Source organism: Prionailurus bengalensis, chromosome A2, assembly GCF_016509475.1.
Source record: "Prionailurus bengalensis isolate Pbe53 chromosome A2, Fcat_Pben_1.1_paternal_pri, whole genome shotgun sequence".
In the NCBI taxonomy this organism is placed as follows: Eukaryota; Metazoa; Chordata; class Mammalia; order Carnivora; family Felidae; genus Prionailurus; species Prionailurus bengalensis.
In genome coordinates this window covers 155,832,185-155,845,235 of record NC_057348.1, presented here as the reverse complement: position 1 = coordinate 155,845,235, position 13,051 = coordinate 155,832,185, and the positions used below count along the sequence as shown (strand labels likewise).

General features: G+C 41.4%; 1 protein-coding gene across 1 annotated transcript in view; it reads right to left on the bottom strand.

Annotated features, from left to right (window-relative positions):
* MGAM (maltase-glucoamylase) overlaps positions 1-12,225 on the bottom strand; it is a 75,905-nt gene extending 63,680 nt beyond the window's left edge. The window contains exons 1-6 of the mRNA XM_043589750.1: positions 12,099-12,225; positions 10,422-10,516; positions 2,883-3,003; positions 1,537-1,646; positions 832-983; positions 66-237 (exon numbers count right to left, since the gene is read on the bottom strand). Of these exons, the coding sequence (XP_043445685.1) occupies positions 66-237; positions 832-983; positions 1,537-1,646; positions 2,883-3,003; positions 10,422-10,516; positions 12,099-12,225 (777 nt within the window). The remainder of the gene's footprint in view (positions 1-65; positions 238-831; positions 984-1,536; positions 1,647-2,882; positions 3,004-10,421; positions 10,517-12,098) is intronic.
* Between the last annotated feature and the right edge of the window lie 826 nt (positions 12,226-13,051).

Here is a 13,051-nt window from a genome sequence, read left to right as displayed (position 1 = left end):
TAGCAGTGACTGTCAAGGATGAGTCTATGACCTTCAGTGCAGAGGGGGCCATCCTGAGAGCTTACCCCATTGGGGACTGTGTCCCTGGCAAACATGGACCAGGTCTTCCAATTCATGTCATGCCGGTACTGTCGGTGCACATGTTCTCCCAGACCATACACGTTAGGACTGGGCAGTCGGGTGGAGAACTGCAGGAACTGATTGGCAAACAGGAGGGGTCCGATGCTTGAGTCCAACCTAGACGTCGATGCAAAATGCAGGGACAGGTGGGCAAGTGGAGTGGAAAGGACACAGCCTCTTAGAAAAGTGTCCTCTATGTTTTGATGACTCAATATCCCCTATTTAACTGGCCCCATTTGCCCTTCTGTGATGTTTTCCCATAGATGCAAAGAGATCAGGACTTCTTTTTCCCTTAGACACCCTACTGCATGACCAAAATACTATTCTTACATTATAATAGATGTTCCGTAAATAGTTACTGGTGGACACATGGTCAGATGGATGCAGGAAAGGGGGAAATAAAGAGGAAAAACTGAGCACACAGCAGGAAAAATGGAAAAAAGGACACAGCCCAGTGCCTGGCCTATAATAAGTGCTTAGTAATAACCACAACAACAAGAAAAGAAGGGAGGAAGAGGAGGAGGAAGAGGTGGAGGAAGGGGAGGAGAGAGGAAGGTGGACAAAAGTATACATTTGGAGACAGTCTGTTCACCAACAGTGGGCTCACAACCTTCAGGAATGTGAAATGCATGTACCCTTCTTCCTCAGGCTTGCAAACCTCCCTCCCCCTGTCCTTCCTACTCTGATCCCCAGAAGGTTTTCAAAACTTACAGGACACGATTATTGCTTCTTCTGATCACTTTGATGCTAAATGGCTGTTTGGAGACAACAACCTCATAGGTCAAAGGAGAAGCAGCATTTCCTTTGAATGGTTGCACATGTTCATGGGGCACTTCATACCTGTCCTTGCTCTGGTCGGTCAACTGGCCAGAGACATGAAGGAAAAGAAAGTCAAAATGGAAACTTCTCAGTATTTCCAAGATAGAAGCCTCCCTACCAATAGCAGTGCTCCCCAATGTCTATGCTCACAGGACTGAACTCAGGCACTGATCCAAATGGCATTATGTCTGAGGTAGATGTACCCATTATATTACCAAGTCAAATGGTTAACACTTGGGCAGAAGTTAGTCTTTTGGTAGAAATACACATTGTAAGTCTACAGAGAAGGACTATCTCTAGAGTTTGCACAGCTGTGATAATTCTTTCCTTTTTCCCTCCTGAATACACTTCACATGGTCTCAAGGACACATAAATGAAAGCCAAGTTTTACCAGTTGACTCTATAAAATATATTCAGGAGGCAGTCACACTGAAGGAAGGCAACAGATGCCTTCAACATATAGGTACTAGGTAAGAATAATGTCAGTAGAGAAAAAAACCTCCATGAGCAGCATTGCCTATTTTGTAGTAACTGTGGCCATCAGGTAGAGAACAAGAACATTTCAAAAAGATGTTTAAAGAATAAAGAAATCACAACCTTAAAGTGGAAACGGTTGGCTGTCTGGTATTCTGCTGTGAGAAGGACACTGTTGACATCATTTCCAAACAGGGATGGAGAAGGCAACCTGTCCAACTGGGCTGTGAATCCTAGTATGTAGAGGGGAAAAGGCTTACATAGCTGTCTGTGTAAACTAGCAAACAATAGCTAATACAAATTAAGCTTTGTGTGAAACGGACTGTCAGTCTTTTTTTCTTAAAAAAGGGAAAAGATAGATATACACCTGTCATACACACATATTACCTTGGGCCAGACTGTGAATCTGGGTACTGTCACCTCCCTCTAAAACTCATGCCTCTCTTACAAAATCTGCTTGAAATCTCCCATGCAAAGGCCTAATTCTCTTTCAATCAGTCCATCAGCCATTCTGTGTTAATCATATACCCTTTGCACACTTGGCCTTCAATTTGTATGTATATACTCTGTTCATTCTCAGTTATTCTCATGTTACATTACAGGTGATCATATACACTGATGCCATGTCCCAGGTTCTGTGATAAGGCAGGTGATAACTGAGACCTTATTAGTAAAGGCCATCAGGCCAAGAGCCTTGGAGGGGCAACGTGCCCCTTCCTTTATGCTAAGAGCCTCCCCAAAGTAGTCACCCTCTGTTAACCTCCAGAATGTTCATTAGTATCCCTACATTTTAGGGTGGGAGAAAGAAGAGAAGGTGTTTAGTTCATAAATACTGACATTGACATAAAATGTATATGAAATTGGAATGGTTTCCATATCAGCAAAATCACATTATATTAGAGTTGCAAGCAGTCTCAGAGGTTACTAAGTTCAAACCTCTCTCTTTAAAAGTTAGAAACTTGGGGGCGCCTGGGTGGCTTAGTCCATTAAGCGTCTGACTCTTGATTTTTGGCTCAGGTCACGATCTCGCAGTTCATGGTTTCAAGCCCTATGTCTGTCTCTGTACCGGCAGTACGGAGCCTGCTTGGAATTCTCTCTCCCTCTCTCTGCCCCTTCCCACTCGTGCTGTCTCTGTCTCTAAACAAACAAACAAACAAACAAACAAACAAACAAACTTTAAAAGTTAGAAACTTGGGGGCCAAAGAGCTCACAATGTTTGTACAAGGTTACCAAGGGACATAAAGGTAGAGCCAGGAATAGAACATGCCTTCTAACTCCCAAGATTGGATTTTTTTTTCTTGATGCCGAAAGAGATCGTCGCCCTTGCCTTAGAGCAGTGCCCACCTTCTGTCACCTGCAGTCGTGTGGCTGTGCAGGGTGATACTCTGCATGCCACTAAGGCTTTCCTTTGCTGCAAACAGAGCCAACGTCCAGAGGATCTGGAGCTCCTGCCTCATTGTCTGGCTTACCTGCATTTGTTTTTACAAGGTCACCCTCCATTTGATAACCATGGCTTTTAGAATAGTAGCACCAGGGCACACGTATAGTCCCCTGCGGTCTCCAGCAGCACCCACGCTGATCACATGTGGCCTAAAATAAGAGATTTGTCAAGTAATTTATAGAACATTATCACTTACAAATAAAATTTCAGCTTGTGGTATCATTAACCTCGTTTTACAATGATATTTAGAGACATTGTGCCATATCTCAGTCAATGCACACCTTGTACTCAAAGACTAATTTTTATGGCCAATGTCCTATCCTGCTAGTGTTATTATATAATGATATAGGGAATGCAATGCAGTCCCATATCTGCCATCACAACAAAACTGATAAATTTATTTAAATATCCTAAACTACAATATAGGTATATCACCAGTAACCCAAAATTACAAACGAAGCTTCATTTATACTGGTTTTGTTTTTTCAGAAAAAGGACCTTGCTTTATTCAGAAGCTTTGAAATCAAATCAGTTTTCTCTGACTTTTAAACACATCTAGTGTGTGTGTGTGTGTGTGTGTGTGTGTGTGTGCGCGCGCGCGTGATGTATATGGATAGAAAGATAGATAATAGATAGATAGATAGATAGATAGATAGATAGATAATCTCTCAACGTCCCCAAAGGTAGAAAGTAATTGTTCCTTGAAACCCAAATACAGTCTAATTTTTAGTTAAGAAAAGTGCCTGCCTTATACCACAATTAAAGACAGAATCCAGTGGAGACTAAAATGAATACAATCCCTTTCTCACTTCAACTAATTTATTTGAGAGAAGCAACCAAGTTAACTATAAACAAGTAGAAAGAAACCTCTTCCTCTTGAGTGTGAACTAGACCTAGTGACTTGTAACTAATAGAATAACACAAAAATAATGGGATATTGCTTCTAATATTAGATTACAGAAAGATGTCTTGCTTGCTCTCTTTCCCTTGCTCTACTGGAGCCCTCACTCTGGGGAGGCGAGATGTATTGTGGATGGAACCACATGGGAAGGAACTAAGGGAGGTCTCTGGCCAATGGCCTGCTAGGAACTGAGGTTCTCATCCAGCAACACTGGAGGATCTCAATCCTGCCAACAATCACATGAATTAGCCTGAAAAGTATTACACCACAGCCCCAGCAGGTACCTTGATTGCAGTCTTCTAAAAGACTTTGAGCCAAAGGCACCCAGCCACATCAAAGCCAGATTTGTGACCATAAAAACAATGTGAGAAAAGATTGTTTTTGTGTTAAGCCATTAAATTTGGGGATAATGTCACAAAGCAATAAATAACTAATACATCCCGCTACACAGATTTTACAGATGAGGAACCTCAGACAGACAGAGGTTCACAGAGGTGAACTGACCTGCCAAAGGTTACTTAGTTAGCTATTGAGAAGGCAAGGACCAAAACTTAGTTCTCTGGTATCCATTGCCTTTTTCCTATACTCCGGGTTGAGTTTCTGTTAAGCACGTTGCCAGGAGGACATGGCCATGCTTTGTAAATGATAAGACAAAAAGCACTTGCTTAGATATATGAACAATTAGATCTAATCACATGCTAATTTTTACGTGTATTTATTTACTTTTGAGAGAAAGACAGAGTGTGGGGAGGGGCAGAGAGAGGGAGACGGAGGGTCCGAAGCGAGCTCTGCGCTGACCACAGAGAGCCCAACTCAGGGCTTGAACCCATGAACCACGAGATCATAACCTTAGCAGAAGTTGGATGCTTAACCAACAGAGCCACCCAGGAGCCCCCATGCTTATTTTTATGTGGATACCAATTTAAGGAAGGGAAAACTGTCTATCTGCAGACAGTATGCGATGGGATCGGGTTTCACTGCAAACCCAACTTCCATCAATAGTTTTTGTTTTTTCCTTTCCAAGTCCACTCAGATGAAGCCTCGGTGCATCAGGAAAAGAGAAAGGTGCTGAAAAGGGCGTTAAACAGAGTGGTTTTTGCATGCTTCCCAGCGCTTAATAACGTCTTCATTGAACTGGAAAGGGTAAAGATCAAAGAATTGGCTGCAGTAGCCAGAAAAGTGAACAGTCTCTGTTGGCCAACTTGAAAACAGCAGGTCCTGCAGTGGAACCAAGCAGTCACGAGAAGCAGAAAGAGAAGCCTGATGCACATAAATAAGAAAGTAGAAAGGATGTGAAACCTAGGAAAATAGTTGTAAAGAGAAGCTATGAAAACTGATGATGTGAATAGGATTGAAAAACCCTAAAAAGAAGAATTAGATCAAAGACACGAACATCCTTTAAGTTGGATGTGAGGATTTAAGTTTAAGAGGCACTGACAAAATAATAAAACACGTGTAACTTCTAATACAGAATTAAAAGCTCAGGGGAAAAAATCCTCGATGCAAAAACTAAGGAAAGAAAACATGCAGGTGGGGGGTGGGGTGGGGAACAGGTAGGGAGCAAGACATAGAGAAACAGAACCAATGCAAAACACAAAATGAGACCTTAGGAAAAAATGGGTTAGGTCAAGTATCATGTGCTTTAAAAACTTAACTTAAAAGACAAAAACAGATTAAATTTACAGAAATAAATTCAGCGATGACTGCTTAGAAATCAATTCAGCTGAAATGCCACACCTAAAATTTAAGCTCACAAAAATACATAAAAGAGGCAGAAATAGGTTATGTGAATAGGATGCTAACCAAAAGCTAGTGTCACTTTAGCAACACCTGACAAATAGGCCTCAAGTAAAATTGCACCATTAGGGAGACAGAGTCACTAAATAATGACAAAAGGCTCCAGGGAGATATGACATCACAAACTTGATATGCGCTGAAGTTTTTTTCACATATTTACAGAACATATTTACAGAAAGGTTTTAAAGACTCTAACGAGGCAAAACTGAAGAAGATAGTACAAAATGGAATATTTTTAAAGAGCCTCCTCAGTTAATTAATGGACAAAGTACACAAAAAAAGTAAAGATGTTTCCACTTATTTTGCTTTTTACATGATGGATATATACAGGCTCCTGCACCAACACAAAGAGAACTGAGGGTGACTCAGAGATGGTGAGAAACCAGATGCTGAGGACTGTTTAAGACCAGATCAAGCTCTGCTCTACCCAAGTCCTCACTGAGGTCTCCCCCAACCTCGATGTTTCTTAACAATTAAAAGAGTGAGCGAATGGAGCGCCCAGGTGGCTCCGTCAGTTAAGCATCTGACTTTGGCTCAGGTCATGATCTCACAGTTTGTGAGTTTGAGCCCCACATTGGGCTCTCTGCCGTCAGCACAGAGCTTGCACTTCAGGTCCTCTGCCCGCCACCCCCCCGCCCCTCCCCTCCTCAAAAATAAATAAACATAAAAAAGTAGTCTTTAAAAAAAAGCAAGAAAAGAAACAAAGAAGGAGATATTTTACACCTAAATGAGACATGAAAGAAAAAGGAAAACTAGGGCCCAGCTGTATCCATAAACACAAATGCAAAAGCCTAAAAGAAAAAGGACACACAGCATTAAAAACAGAACTTAGCAATATATTAAGTAATGACCAAGTAGTGTTCCTTCTAGAAAATCACAGATCTTTTGATATTAGAAAATCCACTTTTGTAATTCACCACAATAACTTATTAAAGAAAGTACACCTTAGAGTCATTTACATTCACCAGCTCTTCATAATAAAATTCTTAGCAAACTGGAGTAAAAAGTAACTTCCTCAGTTGGATAATGGGTATCTATCAAAAAACTACAATAAGCATGTTACTAAATGGGAAAATGTCAGAAACGTTCCCGTTAAAAAAAAATATTAGGTGACTTCTAGAATTAAAAGTATACTGAAGGTCTCAACAACACAATAGGCCAAGAAAAAAAAGACACTTTGTAAGATGGAAAAGAAGAAAGCCAAGGGGCACCTGGGTGGCTCAGTCAGTTAAGCTCCCAACTTTGGCTCAAGTCATGATCTCATGGTTCATGGGTTCGAGCCCTACCTTGGGCTCTGTGCTGACAGCTCAGAGTCTGGCCTGCTTCGGATTCTGTGTCTCCCTCTCTCTCTCTTTCCCCATCCCCTGCTCATGCTCTGTCTCTGTCTCTCTCTCTCTCTCACAAAAATAAACATAAAAGAATTAAAAAAAAAAAGAATAAAGCCAAATTATCATGATTTCCAGACATAATACTGACTAGGTAGTATTTTTTTTCCTCTGAGACTCACGGATGGGTCTCCTGGAGCTCATTCTCTCCCAAAATGTCTCCCAAGAGTACTCCATGTGGTTTCACAAATAGATTCATAGGATTCCCTCTCGTTATTGGGAGTGAGAAACAAGGGGGTCTACAACAAAGAATCATCTGAAGGGAAATCTACTATTAGTTCTTTATAAGTAACCCTGGGGGAGAGAAAGAGATAGGAGCGATAAAATGGTACAGCAATGGCCTCAACACTGGAAGCTTCTGCTAGTCTGGTGTCATATTCATAATTTCATAATTTCTTTCCTCCATACAGCCATATACTTCCCTTTAATTTGTACATTATACAAATACATCATTATCCATAGACTCGGCCTGTCAACAACAGTGCAGAGCAGCATATCGTCACGAGGATACTTAAAACATGCAACAAAATACCAAAGATATACCTCCTATGAAAAAACAGATCATTGAAAACACTCCCAGAGCATTTTTCTCCAGCTGAGCTAAAGAGGAGTGGGCCAAGGAATGAACGCCAAGGTCATGGATTATTTTGGTTGAGCACAATATATAGAAAAAGGCAAAGTTCGTTTTATTGAGCTATAATCTTGATACCCCAGAATTTGTTAAAAGTTTTTATAACAAAACACCAAAGAAACATTCCTGAGGCAGTAATGACACCCAAAGTTCAAGAACCAATGACAAGCTGGGGTGTTGTGGGAGAGGGAACAGACTTAGGAGGCCTTCGTCTTCTAGTGGGCTTCCGAGCAATGAGGCTTCTAGCACAGTGTAACGGGGTCGAGTGAATGGGTGTGAGTCAACTTTCTGTGAACCTAGTGTGCCAAACATCCTGCTTAGGTGCAGCCTATCTAGCTCACAACTTCCCATTCCTATGAACAAAGCAGCACATTCATGGTCCTCTCTCATCAAGCTCTACTCTACCTTCCAGTCTCAGGCATTATCTTCTCCCTGGCACCCACCCCGTATCTCGGCCATACTGGACCATTTGATATGCCACGTGTGTGCCCCACAATTTCCTCTTCCGTTACTTTGTTTACATGCCTCTTCTATCTTGAATTCACTTTGCCTTCCTCCCACGTGTGTCAAAATCGTACTCATCTTTAATTCCATATTGTCACCTTCTCCTTTATAATAATCTCTTCTATTCCGTGGTCTATTTTGTATCTTATGATCTGTTGTTTTATATTCCAGTTATTTATTTACACGGCTTCTCTCTTCGACAAGAATGTATGAGAAGAAAAATATTTAGTTTAATTGAACCTATCACCCAAATGCTGAACTTTATGACACGTGGCCCTCTACCAGAGTGCTCTGGTTCTTCTTTATCCCTGATATCTTCTTTTTCCTTTATTCCTGCATTTTACATTTTTTTCTTTGTTTCTCATGACATGATTCCATTCAGCCTGAAGTGGTTCGTGGCTCCCAGCTGCTGTGTATCATGTCAAAACTCAACTTCCTCTATCTGAGTTCCAAGGTGTTCTAAAATTTAAATCAGCCTTTTCTGTTCAGCTTCATTTCTTCCTACTCCCAGCAGGCAACTCTCTTCACTAATCCAAGAGAAGGTCAAGGTCATTTCAGCCAGGGCAAGATGCCAGATGAAGGGGACTGAACACTATGATAGTCTTGGTAAGGGAGGTTGGCCTAACTGGAATTATTTCCTACCTTAGCAGGCTTGCTGTCCACGCTGCTGCCCTTCAGTGCTGTGACAGCTGGGCAGGACATTGCATTGCCCTGTCCAGGGGATCTCCTGATCCTGAGCTATCTACCAGATTGGATCTCTCTCTTGCCTTCAACACAGCATCTGGACTTCCTGACTAGTTTTATCCCATCACTCCGCTCCAATCTTAGACATCTTCTCTAGGCCAAGCTACTTATCCGGCTCTGATTCCCTTCTCTGCCTTAACTTCCCACTCCCCTCAACCCCAGTCCATCACATCTTGTGGCTGATCTCATCGGTTTCTATGCTGTGTTGCTTCTCACTGACTCAGCATCTACGCCCAGTCAGTCAGTCAACACCAAAGGCTAAAGTTGTAACAATTCCCACTTTCCATAGTTCCCATGAATGTGACTTTGCCATGTTATAGGCTGAATTATGTTGCCAAAAAAGACACGTTGGAGTCCTGATCCTTACTACTTCATCTTGTGACCTTATTTGGAAATAGGATTGTTGCAGATGTAATTAGTTAAGGTGAGATCATATTGGAGTAGATTAAGCCCTTAATCCAATATGCCAAGTATTTTTGAAACGGGAAATTTGAGCACAGACACACACACAGGGAGAAGCCATGTGAAGACAGAGACAGAATTGGAGTGATGTAGCTACAAGCCAAGGAATGCTAAGGATTGACCACCACCACCAGAGGCTAGGAGAGAGGCACGGACAGCTTTTTCCTGAGAGCCCTCAAAAGGAACCAACCTTGCCAGCATCTTGACTTGGGACTTCTAGCCTCCAGAAGTGTGAGAGAAAAAAAATAGAAAAGAAAAATGTCTTTTGGTACTAGGACCTTCAGATAAACCAAAACAGCCATTCTCAAGAGCATCACAGATTATCCCAGTGTACAAACAACAGGATGGCTGGACAGACACACGTGAGAGTGCCACATGCCCAGGCATCACATGCAGCGGTCATCCTGTGTCCGATACAAATGTGCCGTTTGACATCAGTGGACTTCACTCAGATGGCTGCATTTGGCTTTCATTCATTCTCAATGTGAAAAGCAACTGACGCAGTGTATACAATGAATTTTATAATCATAATATTCAACAGGACTTCAGCAGATGATCAAGAAATACTGCCCCAAGGTAAATACCGAGATGCCAGCACTATCTTACCCTGGTATTTGTTTTCAGCCATCCCAAACATGGCTCTTAAAACTTGGTCCTTATTTTAAATCATGTTTTACGCATGTGTATGACTTTTTATTGTAGATCCTAGAAAGCCTTTTGGAATCATGACAGGAGAAAGAGAGACAGAGGAAAGGCGAGAAACAGAGGCAGTAAGAGAGAGAGAACCAGTGACCAAAGTAATGCTGCCCAGAAAAAAGACAAATCTATTTTTAGTATAAATAAGCCCCAAATCTTGCATGGGACATCCTTATACTAAAAACGCATTCATGGGTTATCTGAAATTCATATGTAACTTAATCTGTCAACACAAAGGAATTTTCTAGCTCTTCCTCTCCCAAAGCTGTACGGCCATACAAGCATGGATACAGGATTCGTTTGCCTGAGGCACCAGTAGCTACAATGTAAGCAATTCTCTGGGAGCGACACACAGATAACGAACAAACAAAACAACAAAAATAAACAACAGCAGAAACTACCCACTGGCATAAACTCGTAAGTGCAAACAAGATCCATAATTCAAACCTTTGTTGGTGGCTGGTCAGGGATGCAGTTTATCCGTTCCACTTCACTGACCACTGGGCACTCAGCAGAACCCGGAGTGGTACTTGTCCCAGGATCTGGGATGTCCCACAAACAAACATAAAATGACCATCAGACAGACCTAATATCACAGGCATTCAGAATCGTCACAGTTCTCAACGCCTCCAATGGTATGAACTCCGCTACTGATTGGGCTTCACGCCGATGTCCTTGAAATGTACACTTTCACTTTAGAAAGCTTCATTTTTGTTCTAGCTGACTGTATTTACTAAGAACCAAATCCACCTTCTGCAGTCTGGGGGTCAGGAGACTATAGCTTGTGGGCCAAATCAGGTCACAGCCTGATTTTTAAATAAAGTATTGCTGGAACACAGCCACACCCATTTTTTAATGTATCATCTCTATCTGCTTTTGTGCTACCATGGCAAAATTAAGTAGTTTTGGCAGAGACCGTATGGCCTGCAAAATCTAAAGTATTAAGTACCTGCCCCTGAACAGAAACATCTGCAGACTGCTCTGGTCCTTTATTTTCACCCCCAGCGGCCGGTTCATAATAGGTTTGCACACAGGACATGTCCGGTGTATGTGGTTGTCTTGAATGTCACTGCCCTAATCATCATAACCTCAATTCTGGTGGCTCAGTCAATGGGCGTTCATTCCCTCAACATAGAATACTTCTGAGTGGTGACATACTTCTGTAAATATAAAAGCCTCCTATGACAAAAAATGTAAAGGGAGGCCACCAATCTAAAAACTGGCAGTTAGGATCTGCCCAAGCGCCTTGATTCAGATTTAAAACTCAGCCAAATAAAAAAAGACACACTTACTGCATTCTAAAATAAGGAAGTGAGATTTATTTAGGTCACTACAATGTTAATAAGGACATTAAGACAAAACAGTGAGGCTTTCCACTAGCTGTCATTTCTTTTCCAATTCGAAAGTGGTGGATTGTGCCAGTTTCTGCATAAGGATTTTGGTTCCATCTTCGAGATCATCGGATCTTAAGAGTTGAGCAACCTTTGAGATCGTTTGCTCTAACTCCCCACAAAAGTAGAAATTGTCAGGGCTGGGATGGACGTAGGAGGGGCAGAGAAGTCTTCTAGCCACAGACTAACCTTTCATCACTTGGTTCATAGAAGCTGTTCCTAGATGAACCACTCAGCACACTCCAGCCCCTCTTTCAGAGTAAGACAGCTCAACAAACTTTTAATTAAATAACTCTGGTAGTTGTTATTTTTTAAAGAACAGAACTTTGGCCTAAAATATTTTAATTGATTATATACTTACCCAATTGCCTTGCACATAAGGGGTAATTAGTTAATGAGGGTTAATTAATATTGTTAACAAAGTTAGAATTATTCAATGCAATTCAGTAAATTTATTTCAAGAGTCGGCTGTGGAATCCTGCACTGCGTTAACTGGGAAATAAAAGTATCACCTTAGGCCTACAGAGAATACCCAAGTGGCTGCCACAGTTTCAGTCAGGGACTCACCGAGGCACATATCACATCCCCCTCCCCCCACACACACACAAACTCACACACTCACACATACTCACACCAGTGTATAGGAGAGCATCACTTCCCTGCCATTTATGAGGTTACTGCTCTGACAAGGGCAACGAACGCACGGAGGGAGAACACCAGAGTTCCTTGTTACCTTTAGATTCTGAAGAATCCATGGCTGAAAGCACGAACAGAGGAATAGTGATGATAAACACCACAAGCAGAAGAACACTGAGCATAAGCTCCAAACTCGTGAAATATTTCAACTTCTTTCTTGCCATCTACAAAAATAAGGAGAGGGGGGAATTTAAGATTTGAGTTTTATTTAATATACAGCTGGTAATTTTTTAATGGCAAAGCTCAAATCTAAATCTAACATAAATAATATGAGTAACTCACAAACCCTTATGGATGTACCCATCACCTGGATTAAAAATGACCAATTCAGGGGCGCCTGGGTGGCTCAGTTGGTTAAGTGTCTGACTTCAGCTCAGGTCATGATCTCCCAGTTCATGGAGTTTAAGCCCCACATCAGGCTCTGTGCTGACAGCTCTGAGCCTGGAACCTACTTCGGATTCTGTGTCTCCCTCTCTCTCTCTGCCCCTCCCCCACTCATGCTCTGTCTCTCTCTGTCTCAAAAATAAATAAATGTTAAAAAAAATGATCAAATCATGGCCAATCTCATTTTGTCTTTATTTCCAGTTACTTCTCTCCCTAACTCAGGATTATTTTGAAGCAAATCTTACTTAGATGGCTTTTAATCTGAAAATATCTAAGTATTGGGGCACCTGGCTGGCTCAGTTGGTGGCACGTGAGACTCTTGATCTCGGCGTTGTGAGTTTGAGCCCCATGATGGGTGTAGAGATTACTTAAAAATTTTTTCTTTAATATTTAAGCATTACAAATAAATTTCATGAAAGCCAAATAACTTACTGTTGTTATACCAAAAATATTTAAAAATAATTCCTTAATCAGCAAATATCTAGTCAATGTTGAAATTTCCTTCTTTGTGTGATATTTTATAATTTGTTCTACTTTCATCAGGATGCAAGCAAGATTTATATATTGTAACTGGTTTGTGTCTGTTAAACATTTTTTAATCAACAG